At 37.9% G+C, this 16281-nt stretch overlaps 1 protein-coding gene across 1 annotated transcript; it reads right to left on the reverse strand.

Annotated features, from left to right (window-relative positions):
- Window positions 1-13341: 13341 nt before the first annotated feature.
- On the reverse strand, window positions 13342-15778 carry LOC112795090 (uncharacterized). The gene is made up of 6 exons (XM_025837048.1): window positions 15631-15778; window positions 14848-14937; window positions 14602-14656; window positions 14350-14472; window positions 13577-13633; window positions 13342-13475 (listed from the first exon to the last, which is right to left on the reverse strand). The coding sequence occupies exons 1-6, from the start codon at window positions 15757-15759 to the stop codon at window positions 13342-13344; spliced, it is 588 nt and encodes a 195-aa protein (XP_025692833.1). The 5' UTR covers window positions 15760-15778.
- Window positions 15779-16281: the final 503 nt, after the last annotated feature.

The following is a 16281-nucleotide window of genomic DNA, read 5'->3' on the forward strand; positions in this document are numbered from 1 at the left end:
GTAAGCCAGTTTGGCCTCAGTGGAATTCTTATTTGCAATTGTGTAGATCTCACAAGCAATCAGATGATGAACCTCCACTTCTTTTCCAAGCATAATGCAATGAATCATCAATGCTCTCTTGATAGTGACCTCAGAACGGTTGCTAGTGGGCAATATGGAACGCCCAATAAAGTCTAGCCAACCTCTTGCAATTGGTTTGAGGTCTCCCCTCTTGAGTTGGTTTGGGACACCCTTTGAATTGGTTATCCACTTAGTTCCAGGGAGGCATATGTCCTCTAGAACTTGATCCAACCCTTTATCTGCTCTCACCATTCTCCTATTAAAGGATTCAGGATCATCTTGCAGTTGAGGCAATTTGAAGATTTCTCTTATTTTGTCCAGATGGAAGTAGATAACTTTCCCTCTGACCATGGTTCTGTAAGTATGGTAAGCAGTTCCAGTCATTCTCTGCTTATCTGTTAGCCACAGATTTGAGTAGAATTCCTGAACCATATTTCTTCCAACCTTTATCTCAGGATTGGTTAGAACTTCCCATCCTCTGTTTCGGATTTGCTCTTGGATCCCCGGATATTCATCTTCTTTCAGATCAAATTTAACTTCCGGGATCACTGACCTCAGACCCATTATTTTGTGATAATGGTCTTCATGTTCTTTGGTTGAGAACTTCTCTTGATTCCAAAGATTCTTTGGATTATTCTCTTTCTTTCCTCTTAAATTGGTTTGTTTTCCCTTAGGAGCCATGATCTTGATGAATCTTGACTTAGTGATCACGGAAAAGCACACCAAACTTAGAGGTTTGCTTGTCCTCAAGCAAAAGAAAGGAAAGAAGAGAGAGAAGAGAAGAGCAAATTCGAATGGTATGGGTGTGGGAGAATAGAGAGGCCGAACGTGTATATATAAGGGGGGAAGGAGAGATTTCGAAAATTTGGAAGGAGATTTGAGAAGATATGGAAAGAAATTGAGAGAAAGTTGAGTTTTTGAACAAGATTTGGGAAGGATTTGAAAGAGATTTGAAGAATGATTTTGATTTTTGAAGATTTGAAGATGAATGATGAAAGTTTGAAATGTGTTTGTGTAGAAAAGTATGGTTCAAAAAAGGAAAATTTGAAAAAATTTAATCAGAAAGCAAAATCTCTGTCCTCCACCTTTCTGGCGTTAAACGCCCAGAATGGTATCCATTCTGGCGTTTAACGCCCATTTGTTAGCCAATGTGGGCGTTTAACGCCCAGCCAGGTGCCCTGGCTGGCGTTAAACGCCAGAATTCCCTTTGTCACTGGGCGTTTTGCTAAACGCCCAAGATGCTGCACACCTGGCGTTAAACGCCCAGAATGGTGCCCATTCTGGCGTTTAACGCCCAAAATGGCACCCTTACTGGCGTTAAACGCCCAGAATGGTGCCCATTCTGGCGTTTAACACCCAAAATGCCCCTTACTTGCGTTTTTTCGCCAGTAAGCTCTTTTTCTCTGCTTTTTGCACTGAATCCTTCTGTAACTCTGTGAATTCCTTCAATTTTGATAATTGCCTCTGTAGAAATAAAACATATAACCTGATAATGACTGGGTTGCCTCCCAGCAAGCGCTTCTTTATTGTCTTTAGCTGGACCTTTACTGAGGATCATTCCAGCCTCAGTTTTGAGCATTCCTGCTCAAAATTGCTCTCAAGATAATGCTTGATCCTTTGTCCATTAACAATGAACTTTTTGTCAGAATCAATATCCTGAAGCTCAACATATCCATATGGTGACACTTCTGTGATCACATACGGACCCCTCCACCGGGATTTAAGTTTTCCTGGGAACAATCTGAGCCTAGAGTTGAAGAGCAGAACTTTTTGTCCTGGCTCAAAGACTCTGGATGACAACTTCTTGTCATGCCACTTCTTTGCCTTTTCCTTATAGATCTTTGCATTTTCAAAGGCACTGAGTCTAAATTCATCTAGCTCATTTAGCTGGAGTAGTCTCTTTTCACCAGCTAACTTAGCATCCAGGTTTAGGAATCTGGTTGCCCAGTAGGCTTTATGTTCCAGTTCCACGGGCAGATGACAGGCCTTGCCATACACAATTTGGTATGGTGAGGTTCCTACTGGGGTCTTAAATGTTGTTCTGTATGCCCACAGAGCATCATCCAAGCTCCTTGCCCAATCCTTTCTTCGGGCCATCACAGTCCGTTCTAGGATTCTTTTTAGTTCTCTGTTAGAGACTTCAGCTTGCCCATTTGTCTGTGGATGATACGGGGTAGCCACTTTGTGGCTAATTCCATATCGGACCATGGCAGAGTACATCTGTTTATTGCAGAAATGAGTGCCCCCATCACTGATTATGACTCTGGGAACACCAAATCTGCTAAAGATGTGTTTCTGGAGGAATTTTAGCACGGTCTTAGTATCATTAGTGGGTGTGGCAATTGCTTCTACCCACTTGGATACATAGTCCACTGCCACCAGAATGTAAGTGTTTGAGTATGATGGTGGGAATGGACCCATAAAGTCAATTCCCCATACATCAAACAACTCAATCTCTAATATCCCTTGTTGAGGCATGTCATATCCGTGAGGCAAGTTACCAGCTCTTTGGCAACTGTCACAGTTACGCACAAACTCTCGGGCATCTCTATAGAGAGTAGGCCAGTAGAAGCCACATTGGAGGACTTTAGTGGCTGTTCGCTCACTTCCAAAATGTCCTCCATACTGTGATCCATGGCAGTGCCATAGGATCCGTTGTGCTTCTTCTCTGGGTACACATCTGCGGATCATTCCGTCTGCACATCTCTTAAAGAGATATGGTTCATCCCATAGGTAGTACTTGGCATCTGAAATTAATTTCTTTCTTTGCACTCTGCTGTACTCCTGGGGTATGAACCTCACAGCTTTATAATTTGCAATATCTGCAAACCATGGAGCTTCCTGGATGGCAAAGAGTTGCTCATCTGGGAAAGTCTCAGAAATCTCAGTAGAAGGGAGGGACGCCCCAGCTACTGGTTCTATTCGGGACAGATGATCAGCTACCTGGTTCTCTGTCCCTTTTCTGTCTCTTATTTCTATATCAAACTCTTGCAGAAGCAACACCCATCTTATAAGCCTGGGTTTTGAATCCTGCTTTGTGAGTAAGTATTTAAGAGCAGCATGGTCAGTGTACACAATCACTTTGGATCCCACTAGATAGGATCTAAACTTGTCAATGGCATAGACCACTGCAAGTAACTCTTTTTCTGTGGTTGTGTAATTCTTCTGTGCATCATTTAGAACAGGGCTGGCATAATAAATGACGTGCAGAAGCTTGTTATGCCTCTGTCCCAACACTGCACCAATGGCATGGTCACTGGCATCACACATTAGTTCAAATGGCAATGTCCAATCTGGTGCAGAGATGACTGGTGCTGTGACCAACTTAGCTTTCAGGGTCTCAAATGCCTGCAGACACTGTGTATCAAACACAAATGGTGTGTCAGCAGCTAGCAGGTTGCTCAAAGGTTTTGCAATTTTCGAAAAATTCTTTATGAACCTTCTGTAGAATCCTGCATGCCCCAGAAAGCTTCTGATTGCCTTAACATTGGCAGGTGGTGGTAATTTTTCAATTACCTCTACCTTTGCCTTATCCACCTCTATTCCCCTGCTTGAAATTTTGTGTCCAAGGACAATTCCTTCAGTCACCATAAAGTGACATTTCTCCCAGTTTAAAACCAGGTTAGTCTCTTGGCACCTTTTCAGGACAAGTGCTAGGTGGTTAAGGCAGGAGCCGAATGAGTCTCCATATACTGAGAATTCATCCATGAAGACTTCTAGGAATTTCTCCACCATGTCAGAGAAGATGGATAGCATGCATCTCTGAAAGGTTGCAGGAGCATTACACAGACCAAAAGGCATTCTCCTGTAGGCAAACACGCCAGAAGGGCAAGTAAATGTTGTTTTCTCTTGGTCCTGAGGATCTACTGCAATTTGGTTGTAACCTGAATAGCCATCCAAAAAGCAGTAATAATCATGACCAGCTAGTCTTTCCAGCATTTGGTTTATGAATGGTAAAGGAAAATGATCCTTTCTGGTGGCTGTATTGAGCCTTCTGTAGTCAATACACATACGCCACCCTGTGACTGTTCTTGTAGGAACCAGTTCATTTTTTTCATTATGAACCACTGTCATACCTCCCTTTTTGGGGACAACTTGGACAGGGCTCACCCAGGGGCTATTAGAAATAGGATAAATAATCCCAGCCTCTAGTAATTTAGTGACCTCTTTCTGCACCACCTCCTTCATGGCTGGATTTAGCCTCCTTTGTGGTTGGACCACTGGTTTGGCATTATCCTCCAACAGGATCTTGTGCATGCATCTAGCTGGGCTAATGCCCTTAAGATCACTTATGGACCACCCAAGAGCTGTCTTGTGTGTCCTTAGCACTTGAATCAGTGCTTCCTTTTCCTGTGGATTTAAAGCAGAGCTTATAATCACTGGAAAAGTGTCACCCTCTCCCAGAAATGCATACTTCAGGGATGGTGGTAGTGGTTTGAGTTCAGGTTTGGGAGGCTTATCCTCCTCCTGAGGAATTTTCGAAAATTCCTTTGTTTTCTCTGGTTCTTCTTGATCAGGTTGAGCATCCTTGAAGATGTCCTCAAGCTCTGATTCTAGGCTTTCAGTCATATTGATCTCTTCCACCAAAGAGTCAATAATATCAGCGCCCATGCAGTCATTTGGTGTGTCTGGATGCTGCATAGCTTTTACAGCATTCAACTTGAACTCATCCTCATTGACTCTCAGGGTTACTTCCCCTTTTTGTACATCAATAAGAGTTCGTCCAGTTGCTAGGAAAGGTCTTCCTAGAATGAGAGTTGCACTCTTGTGCTCCTCTATTTCCAGCACCACAAAGTCAGTTGGAAAGGCGAATGGCCCAACCTTGACAATCATGTCCTCTATTATGCCTGATGGATGTTTAATGGAGCCATCAGCAAGTTGGAGGCATATCCGGGTTGGTTTGACTTCTTCAGTCAACCCAAGCTTTCTGATAGTGGATGCAGGTATTAGATTGATACTTGCTCCAAGATCACATAGGGCTGTCTTGGTGCAAGCACCTTCTAATGTGCATGGTATCATAAAGCTTCTTGGATCTTGAAGCTTTTCTGGTAAGCTTTTCAAGATGACTGCACTGCATTCTTCAGTGAGAAAAACTTTTTCAGTTTCTCTCCAATCCTTCTTATGACTTAAGATCTCTTTCATGAATTTAGCATAAGAAGGTATTTGCTCAAGTGCTTCTGCAAACGGAATCTTTATTTCAAGAGTCCTTAGATAGTCTGCAAAGCGGGCAAATTGCTTATCCTGTTCCGCTTGGCGGAGTTTCTGAGGATAAGGCATCTTGGCTTTATATTCTTCAACCTTAATTGCTGCAGTTTTATTCCTTACAGAAGTGGTTGGAGAAGTCTTTTTAGAGGGGTTACTATCAGCACTCTCAGGTGTCTGGTTCCCCTTTTGCGTTTGAACACCAGGATTGGGTGGAAAATGGGCGTTTAACGCCAACTTTTCCCCCTTTTCTGGCATTTGAACGCCAGAACTGGGCAGGGAATGGGCGTTTAACGCCAGCTTTCCCTCCTTTTCTGGCGTTTGAACGCCAATAGTATTCCTCTCTGGGCTCTTACTGTCCTCAGAGGGATTTTGGATAGTGGTTTTGCTATCCTCTGTCAATTGTTCCTTTACTGACTTTTTGCTACTTTGAGCAGTGTTATTCAGTGTCTTTCCACTCCTCAGTTGAACTGCTTGGCATTCTTTTGTTATCTGTTTAGATAGCTGCTGTTTTGCCTGATTCAACTGTGATTCCATGTTCTTGTTAGCAATTTTAGTCTCTTGGAGCATCTCTTTAAATTCTGCTAACTGTTTGGTCATCAGGAGCAATTGTTGATTAAGCTCAATCATCTGTTCTTGAAGATTAGGATCAGTGGCTACTGCTATAACTTCCTCTTTTGGGGAGAATTCATTGCCAGAGTACAAATATTGATTTCTAGCAACAGTGTCTATGAGCTCTTGAGCCTCTTCAATTGTCTTCCTCATGTGTATAGATCCACCAACTGAGTGGTCTAAAGACATCTGAGCTTTTTCTGTAAGCCCATAGTAGAAGATGTCTAATTGTACCCACTCTGAAAACATTTCAGAGGGGCATTTTCTTAGCATACCTCTATACCTCTCCCAGGCATTATAAAGGGATTCATTATCCTCTTGTTAAAAGCCTTGGATGTCCAGCCTTAGCTGTGTCATCCTCTTTGGAGGGTAAAAGTGATTCAGAAATTTGTCTGATAACTGTTTCCATGTCCTTATGCTTGCTGTAGGTTGGTTATTCAACCACCTCTTAGCTTGATCTTTTACAGCAAATGGAAACAGTAATAGTCTGTAGACATCCTGATCCACCTCTTTATCACGTACTGTGTCAGCAATTTGTAAGAACTGTGCCAGAAACTCAGTAGGCTCTTCCTGTGGAAGACCGGAATACTGGCAATTTTGCTGCAATATGATAATGAGTTGAGGATTTAGCTCAAAGCTGCTTGCTTTGATGGGAGGTGTACAGATGCTACTCCCATATGCAGCTGTAATGGGGTTAGCATATGACCCCAGAGTCCTTCTGGACTGCTCAATTCCACTTAGGTCCATGATGGAAAAAGGGAATATGATATGAATTCACAAGCAAAGTATATATATATATATATATATATATATATATATATATATATATATATATATATATATATATATATATATTAAGGTGATCGAAAAATAAAATAAAATAATTGGAAAATAAAATAAAATTTTGAAAATTAAAAGAAAATAGGATCAAAGCAAATTGAAAACTGAATCAATTAGTTAATTAAAAAGATTTTGAAATCAGCAATTAAAAAGATATGATTGAAAACTTTTTTGAAAAAGATTTGATTTTTAAAAAGAGGAGAGAGAAAAACAACAAAATGACACCAAACTTAAAATTTTTAGAAAATCAAACATTAATTTTCGAAAATTTTAAGGGAAAAACACAAAGAGGACACCAAACTTAGAATTTTTAAGGATCAAAAAGGGACTAAGAACATGCAAATTCGAAAATTAAAAGAAAAGCAAAAGCATGCAATTGACACCAAACTTAAGATATGAAACTAGACTCAACTAAAAGACTCTAAACCAACAAAAATAAAACAGTCCTAATCTAAGCAACAAGATAAGCCGTCAGTTGTCCAAACTCGAACAATCCCCGGCAATGGCGCCAAAAACTTGGTGCACGAAATTGCAATCACACTTTGCAATCCCGCACAACTAACCAGCAAGTGCACTGGGTCGTCCAAGTAATACCTTACGTGAGTAAGGGTCGATCCCACGGAGATTGTCGGCTTGAAGCAAGCTATGGTTATCTTGTAACTCTTAGTTAGGATATCAAAGATTATCATGATTGATTGTAAAAAGAAAAAGAACATAAAACAGGTACTTGAATTGCAGTGATGGAGAATAGGTTGAGGTTTTGGAGATGCTCTGTCTTCTGAACCTCTGCTTTCCTACTGTCTTCTTCTTCAAACACGCAAGGCTCCTTCCATGGCGAGCTGTATGCAAGGGTTTCACCGTTGTCAGTGGCTACCTCCCATCCTCTCAGTGAAAATGTTCAACGCACCCTGTCACGGCACGGCTATCCATCTGTCGGTTCTCAATCAGGTTGGAATAGAATCCAATGATTCTTTTGCGTCTGTCACTAACGCCCAGCCCTCAGGAGTTTGAAGCTCGTCACAGTCATTCAATCATTGAATCCTACTCAGAATACCACAGACAAGGTTTAGACCTTCCGGATTCTCTTGAATGCCGCCATCAGTTCTAGCTTATACCACGAAGATTCTGATTAAAGAATCCAAGAGATATCTACTTAATCTAAGGTAGAACGGAGGTGGTTGTCAGGCACACGTTCATAGTTGAGAATGATGATGAGTGTCACGGATCATCACATTCATCCGGTTTAAGAACAAGTAATATCTTAGAATGGAAGCAAGCATGATTGAATGAAAAACAGTAGTAATTGCATTAATCCATCAAGACACAGCAGAGCTCCTCACCCCCAACCATGGGGTTTAGAGACTCATGCCGTGGAAGGTACACAAAGAAACGTGTAAAGTGTCATGATGTCTAGATACAATGTCAAAAGATCCTATTAATAGTGAACTAGCAACCTAGGGTATACAGAAATGAGTAAGTGACATAAAAATCCACTTCCGGGCCCACTTGGTGTGTGCTTGGGCTGAGCATTGAAGCATTTTCGTGTAGAGACTCTTTCTGGAGTTAAACGCCAGCTTTGGTGCCAGTTTGGGCGTTTAACTCCAATTTTTATGCCAGTTCCGGCGTTTAACGCTGGGAATTATGAGGGTGACTTTGAACGCCGGTTTGGGCCATCAAATCTTGGGCAAAGTATGGACTATCATATATTTCTGGAAAGCCCAGGATGTCTACTTTCCAACGCCGTTGAGAGCGCGCGAATTGGGCTTCTGTAGCTCCAGAAAATCCACTTAGAGTGCAGGGAGGTCAGAATCCAACAGCATCTGCAGTCCTTTTCAGCCTCTGAATCAGATTTTTGCTCAGAACCCTCAATTTCAGCCAGAAAATACCTGAAATCACAGAAAAACACACAAACTCATAGTAAAGTCCAGAAAAGTGAATTTTAACTAAAAACTAATAAAAGTATACTAAAAACTAACTGAAATATACTAAAAACATACTAAAAACAATGCCAAAAAGCGTACAAATTATCCGCTCATCAGCCTCACAAGGTGACCAAGAACACTTCAAGAAAATGATGGAAGGATAAAAAGTCATCTTCTTGAATTCTATTTTAAATTTTAATTTTACCTTAGGCAATAATGACTATATATTTGCCAGAATTTGATTTGCGCTACTTACACGTTTATTTTATGTTCCACCAACGACTTGAGAATTCCATTGTGGAAAGACTATAATTCCATGTTCCACTTTATTTCCTTTCTACGATTATAGTCCTTAAGGTTTTGTTGGGTTAGTGAAAAGGAAAATGATAGTTCTGAACTTTTATTGCTTATTCTATTTCCAATGTAGTGCTATAACCTATTATAACTTTTGGTATATTTTGTTCTTTTACTACCCAAACTGTAGTTATAGTGAGTGTAGTTACCTCAAACTACAAACCAGAGTTTTTCCTTCTCATTTTTCTCTTCCAAGATCAAAACTCTAAACACATCCTTAATCCTTAATGAAGTCGCAAAAGCTAGTATAATTAACTAACATTGCTATATATTCATCAATCTCTAGGCCTAGTAATGGAGCTGAAGTTCATGACCATGTTTTTACGTTGATAGATTCAGTTATAGAGAAAACTTGATTCCATGATTGATTCTCGTGGCCTATAAGTCATCTCCAAAAGCGAGATTTTGAACAAGTAGAAAATGGCATTTATTATTAGTCATAGTCATTCTCTTATGTGATTGCTGAAGGAACCTAGCAACTTCTCTAACCATAGTGATTCTATATATGTCACATTCTCACACTTTCTTTCAATCAATCAAATGTAAGTTTAACGGCAAATAATGAAGTGGTACATACAAGGAACCTAGGGCTGCACAGACCCGGCCCGGTCCCGAACACTTTAGGGACTAATTTGGTGTGATTTCATCGGGTTTAGGGTCGGGTACGGTCTCAAAAATAGATCCGGTCATTATTTCGGGTCGGGTCCGGACCATAGCTTGGGTCACCCGAAGTCGGCCCGGTGACCCGGTCATCACACACAATTAATATTTTGTGTTATTAGTGATGGATCATGACTATTCTTATGTGGAATTTAAGTATTGTAAATCTTAATATTTTGTGTTATTAGTCATTATAAGACTATAAGTTAATGTTTTATGTTTAGAATGCATAAGACTTTAGACTATTACATAAGATTGTGTTATTTGTATTGATTTAAATATTTGGTATTATTAGACAATATTAGTATTGATTGTGGTTATGCTTTAGTATTGATTGTGGTTATGCTTTAATTTTGAAGAAGGGTTGATTCTTGTTATATTTTTCTAAGTGAATTTTACCATGTTAACTAATGGTTGGAATCTTAGAAATTTGGATATTTTTACATGCTAGCTTACAAGAAGGTATCAACGTAATGTAATGTTAACAGCCCGATTTTTACCCGGTATAATTGTGGCCCGAAAGTGTATTGGTTTCATCGGGTCTAGGGCCGGGTTTGGGTCTAATAAATAGACCCGGTGTATATTTCAGATCGGGTCTGAGTCACATCAAACCCGGCTTCACCCGACCCATGTGCACCCCTAAGGAAGACTAAAATATAAAGATTAAACTCTTATAAATAAATGTGCAGCACCAATAGAGTGTATAGTATACAACACAATTCAGTGAAATTAAGATACACACATGGCAAACTCAGGTTGCAGTTCATTAGCATTATTGAGGCTTATGTTTGTTGAAACTTTGTTTCCATTAGTCCTCCTAACTGTTATGAGTGCCAACATAATGGTGGCAGCATCAAATTCCTCGTCCTTGAACGAGGAACAAAAGGCCCTGCTCTGTAGCAGCTGGACGGAAGGTCGCAACATCTCAAAACATTGCGATTGGACTGGGATTGTGTGCATTGTGCAATGAAGCTGGTAGTGTCACCGACATTTCAACAAGGCATTATTTTTTTATCCCTCCATCTGAATTGAGGAACTTTAATTTTACTGCATTCCCCAATTTAATTCGTCTCGAACTTAGTGGTTTGGGACTCAAGGGTATCATTCCAACTGAAATAAGCTCTCTTACAAAGCTTATGTATCTTGATCTCTCCTCTAACTATCTTGAAGGTGAGTTGCCTGCTTCACTTTCAAGTCTCACTCAACTTAGGATTTTTAATGTTTCAAGCAATTTTCTTATTGGTATGATCCCTTCCTCTTTTAATCACTTTAAGTATTTGTTTCATCTCTCCCTTGACTCAAACAACTTTAAAGGCCCCATTCCTGTAGAATTGAAGAATTTAAAAGGTTTGAAGCAGTTAACTCTTTCAAATAATTCATTCAATGGTTCAATACCACCCACTCTGGGACAACTGGAGAACTTGGAATGTCTCTCCTTTGGTTTAAACCATATAGAAGGTCCCATCCCTATTGAACTAGGGCACTTGATCCATCTGGAAGTTTTAGACCTTTCTAACAACAAGATTTCTGGTGTCATACCATATGGGATTGGCCAACTCTCTAGGCTTTCAACTTTAGATATTTCCAACAATAACTTTGAGGGACCAATTCCATTTGTTATTCTAAACCATTGCAGAGTTGTGCAACTAAGTAACAACTCCTTATGTGGTGGCATTCCTTCTCAAATTGGCAATCTTTTTTCTCTAGACCTCAGTTATAATAACCTCTCTGAAAACATACCTAAGGGACTCCATTCTGTACCTTACCTCAATATGTCTTACAATTACTTTGTTGTGGATCACAACTATTGTGGCTTTCCAAAAGACTCATTGATCGGTAATAAGATACCAGGTCCCCCTTGCCCTTCTACTCATGATTATAATTATATTCCTTTACCTGTACTAATCTTAGGGTCAATCTTTAATGGCACATGGATTTCACTCATTTTTGTATGTTGGGGAATTCATGTTTTTTGTCCATACGAGGTCAAATACGAGCAAAGAAGAAGGAATGGAGATATCTTCTCAATTTGAAACTATGATGGTAAAATTGCATTTGAAGACATAATCAAAGCAACAGAAGACTTTGGTATGAGGTATTGCATTGGAACAGGTGCTTATGGAAGTGTTTACAAAGCAAAACTTCCTAGTGGCAAAAGTGTGGCACTAAAGAAACTTCACAGAACAGAATCTGAAAACCCATTATTTTACAAGTGTTTCAAAAATGAGGTCAAGATCTTAAGTGAAATACGCCACCGGAACATCATTAGGCTTTACGGTTATTGTTTGCACAATAAGTGCATGTTTTTGATATATGAGTATATGGAAAAAGGAAGCCTGTTCTATAACCTAGTCATTGATGAAGAAGTTCAAGAGTTGAATTGGAACAAGAGAGTAAACATCATTAAAGGAACTGCATTTGCTCTCACTCATATGCACCATCATTGTTCCCCACCCATTGTCCATCGAGATGTAACTAGTTCCAATGTTTTGTTGAGTTCAAATTTAGAGGCTTGTCTATTAGATTTTGGTACAGCTAAACTACTTAATCCTGATTCATCTAATCAAACTCTACTAGTTGGCACTTGTGGATATGTTGCACCAGGTAAAAGTGTGAACTTTTTCCTTCCCATAAAAATGATTAGTTCCAATCCTAATTTCTATATGATTTATTACTGAAGTCTTGTATTCAATTTTGGTTTATTTATTGGAATTTACTGATAATCTATTTAATGTTTGGACATATTGTAGAGTTGGCTTATAGCATCAATGTGACAACAAAATGTGATGTTTATAGCTTCAGAGTGGTGACGTTGGAAACAATAATGGGGGAATATCCTAAGGAACTGCTTTCCAATATGTCAAAACCATCTGCTCCTAAGATCATGCTCAAAGATATATTGGATTCACGTATCCCATTGCCCTTTCTTCGAAAAGACATACGGGATATTGTACTTGTTCTAACATTAGCACTTGCATGCTTGCATCCCAACTCAAAATTAAGACCTTCAATGCAGGACATAGCTAAAGAGCTTTTGTTTTCAAACTCGCCATTGCTTTGGCATTTTGATGGTATTTCAATTCACCAACTTGTGAACCAAGAAATATATGTAATAGCTAAAAATTAGGATTTTTTTTAATCAAATTTTCTTATGTGATTGCCCTAATTTTTTTGTATGAAAGTCATCTTCTGTTTTGTTTTCAACTTAGTATGTCTTCCAGTTCAAATATTATTATGTATGTATTATGTTTTTTTATCACTTATAGCATTGCCTTTCAAATTATGTAGTTTTCTCACTCGAATAACTAAATCTTAATGGTAATCAATATCATGTAAGGCTTTCAAATAGAAAGTTTATGGACCATTAACCTACCTGAAATCATACGTTAAACATTTTTCTTGGTCTAATATATAGAACATGCAAAAAACTTGAAACTTCAGAAAAACTTTGTTAACAATTCACAGGATGAGTTAGACTTCGGAAAAACCATTTTGTTTTAAATTCAACAAGTGTATAAAACATCCATGCTGAAGAAACAATGACAGTTTCTTGAGCCAGACTATTGAATTTCTAATAAGAAAGTTCAAATAATGGTGGTGAAGACTGAAAAGACTGCCATTGTTTACACAACCAATCAGGCAAGCAGTAATCCACACACTTCAATCCTAAACCAGTAATAAACAACTACGACTAATTATTTTGGAGAAGAATAGGTTGTCTACGAGACCATGATTCTATCTTTTTTAAATACTTGGGGGGAACAACTCCATCAAAACCTTCTGTCAAGATCACCTTATTGTCAGAAATGAAAAGCTTCATACCTTCTGCAATAAGATTGCAAAAGGAATATATCTTTAGTTACTATTAACAACAAACAACTAAGAAGTTCAGCATTTTAAGAATTGTGATTGGAATATTATCATACCCTCTAATGCTTTTCTAACATCTAAAAAGATCATAATATTTACATCTCGCCTCATACCTGGGAATCAAAATGGAAAACTAGGTAAGAAACAAGGACAAGAACTAAGTAAATCAAACTTAACTAGAAATGGTTGCATACAAGGGAATAACTAAAACTAAAGGGATGCTAGATGTAGTTATTCAATAGAAAAGACATTCTCAAAAAAATGAGTAAAATAGTCCAAGCTAGTACTTTAATATCCATAAAAATATCTCATGTTACCCTGATTGCTAAGAGATTTCCAATTCTGACAAAAAAAAGAGATTTCCAATCAATTGCCACCACCACCCCCAACAAATGATCAAGGGTAAACAAATGCTTAAAAATGCAAACCATTATTAGTTATGGTACTTGTGAGGGTAATATTGAATGGCTCAATTGCATAATTGATTTACTAATAAATAAGTGAAGTTTACAGGCATTTTATTCCAAGTAACCAGTTTATTCAGACTATGGATCATTGACTAATTATTATTTGAATTACTTTCATGTTAACATGTTTAGTGATTATACTATACCAGGCTCTTGTAAATAAGCACAAGTAAAGAGTAAAGACATCCAAATTCCAAAGTGAAAGTGCTTAAGTGGTTAATCACAATAGACAAGACATCCGTATTCCTTTGCTACTGTATAACATAACTGCCAGTCTTAATACTGGAGGAGGAAATTGACCAAACCTAAACAAATAGGGGGGGGAAATATCCAAATGAATTTTTGATAGCTAATCACATTACCGCTTATTATTTCTCCATCTGTTGGTAAACCACAAGAGAAATGAACATGCAATCTCTTCATGCGCTTGAGGGCAGATTCTAGAATTGAATCAAAGTTCTTTCTGTAGGTTCCGTGCACGCAAACTGCATATGGTAGCAAAATCAAGAAAAAACAAAAAATAGAAAGTGGGGGTGAAGAAAAATAACCATTTGGAGAATATGACTTGCAAAGACAGCAAAGTTAACAGAAATATAGCTCCATTGATTATTCACCTGAAACTTTTTCAGCTGAAAGGATTGGTTTCAACAAGCTTTCAGTTTCAACAGTCTGCAGATCAAAAGTTAATCATGTATTTTAATTACTCCACAAATGATCAATTTAACATAAAATGACATGAGAATGTCTACATAATATTCATAACAGAGTACAGATCCAATTACTTAAGGTTTGAATATTTTCTAAAAAACTTCAAAAGCAATTTAAATGTCTCCACATAAAACTAAAACAGAATAGTTTACCGTTATTGTATGGCCTTGGTTAGCTCGTATAAGTAGCTCCCCATTCTGTTCTATAAGGCTGAAGCGCTGCTTATTATCCTTTCGAACGGCCTGAGAATGAACATGAGATCATTTAGAAAAAGGTCTTCAGTTAATAGTTAATTCATATGAAAATGAAACTATGAAAGACATTAAAATCTTTTACTTCAATGACTAAATAAACACAAATAAATACCATATAGATACAGTTTACAGAAAAAAAGTGGTTATAAATACAATAACAATTCATAAAAAAGATAAGCCACAAATATTATGTAGCAGTAAGTAAAGAATTCAGAGTGGGATACACTTGACCAGCTACAATCAACATGTCAATCCTATCCGATTCATTCAACTATTGATTTATACTATTGTTAGTTGCAGAAGGGATGGATCAAGAAATTCTGAAAACCATAATGCGACTTCTTTTACAAGATCAAACTAGTATCACTCTGCAACAAAAGATTTAGAAAAGGAAATTCTATGCAGAGGATACAGGAATAAAATGCTAAACAGAATAACAAGTTGAAAATGTCGATAGACACAATACAATACAATGTATTTATCTTGTATGCTAAACAACAATAGAAGTAGTACCGAAGTTTTTGTCTTGTATCTATGATGTGGCTATTTTCTATTTTGCTATTTTTCCCTAGCCAAATGCTTCTCCAAAATGCAACACAATAATCCAAATTACAATAGAAATGGCAATTATAACAAATAAAAAACAAAAAAAAGAAAAAATATATAAATAATTAAACTGACCTCCCTAACATCATCAATATTGTGGGATCTTAATGGAATATTAGCAAATGTTTTCATATTCAGCTTTAGCAGATCATTAACTTTGATATAACCATTACTTCGCATATCTAAGTTCAATTCGGATGCCATATGACGTAAAATCCTCGTCCTGTAGGTATTACCAGAGAAACATACAAAAATCACTAACTTTGACCTTAGAAAGAAAATGGGTGATATATAATGTTAGTACATTGCATAAACCATGCATACTAATTTCCTTATGAGCAGTTGCTCTACACAAGATAGTTTACACTTTATAAAATAGTTCATTCTATTAGAAAGACAAACATACATAAAATTTTTTCCGAAACTTGTTTTGATGGACTACAATTACAAGAAATCAAGAACTATCCCACAAAAACAAAAATTGAGAGAAAAAATGAGCAAAGAGCAAATTAGTGTTTACAGGAGCCTACCAAGAGCGTCAATTTTATCCTTCTCGGAGCTGCCACCATGATGATTGGATTTTTGACGGTTTAGAATTTCACAAATGAATTCTCGTTGCAAGTATAGTTTCTAAACCAACAATAATTCTTTCATACAAAAGATTGTTTGTCACAAGTAACAAACCCCTAAAATTAATAACCGAAGTATTCAAACCTCGAGTCGTTC

The sequence above is a fragment of the Arachis hypogaea genome, chromosome 4 (genome assembly GCF_003086295.3).
Source record: "Arachis hypogaea cultivar Tifrunner chromosome 4, arahy.Tifrunner.gnm2.J5K5, whole genome shotgun sequence".
In the NCBI taxonomy this organism is placed as follows: Eukaryota; Viridiplantae; Streptophyta; class Magnoliopsida; order Fabales; family Fabaceae; genus Arachis; species Arachis hypogaea.

What these genes read in the sequence shown, in the direction of transcription:
- LOC112795090 (XM_025837048.1), bottom strand. Translation starts at nt 15,759, where the DNA reads ATGGCATCCGAATTGAACTTAGATATGCGAAGTAATGGTTATATCAAA. An exon ending in AGATGGAGAAATAATAAGCG is followed by an intron (nt 13,634 to 14,349) that starts GTAATGTGATTA and finishes TTTGATTCCCAG; the next exon opens with GTATGAGGCGAGATGTAAAT. An exon ending in TGTTAGAAAAGCATTAGAGG is followed by an intron (nt 13,476 to 13,576) that starts GTATGATAATAT and finishes ATCTTATTGCAG; the next exon opens with AAGGTATGAAGCTTTTCATT.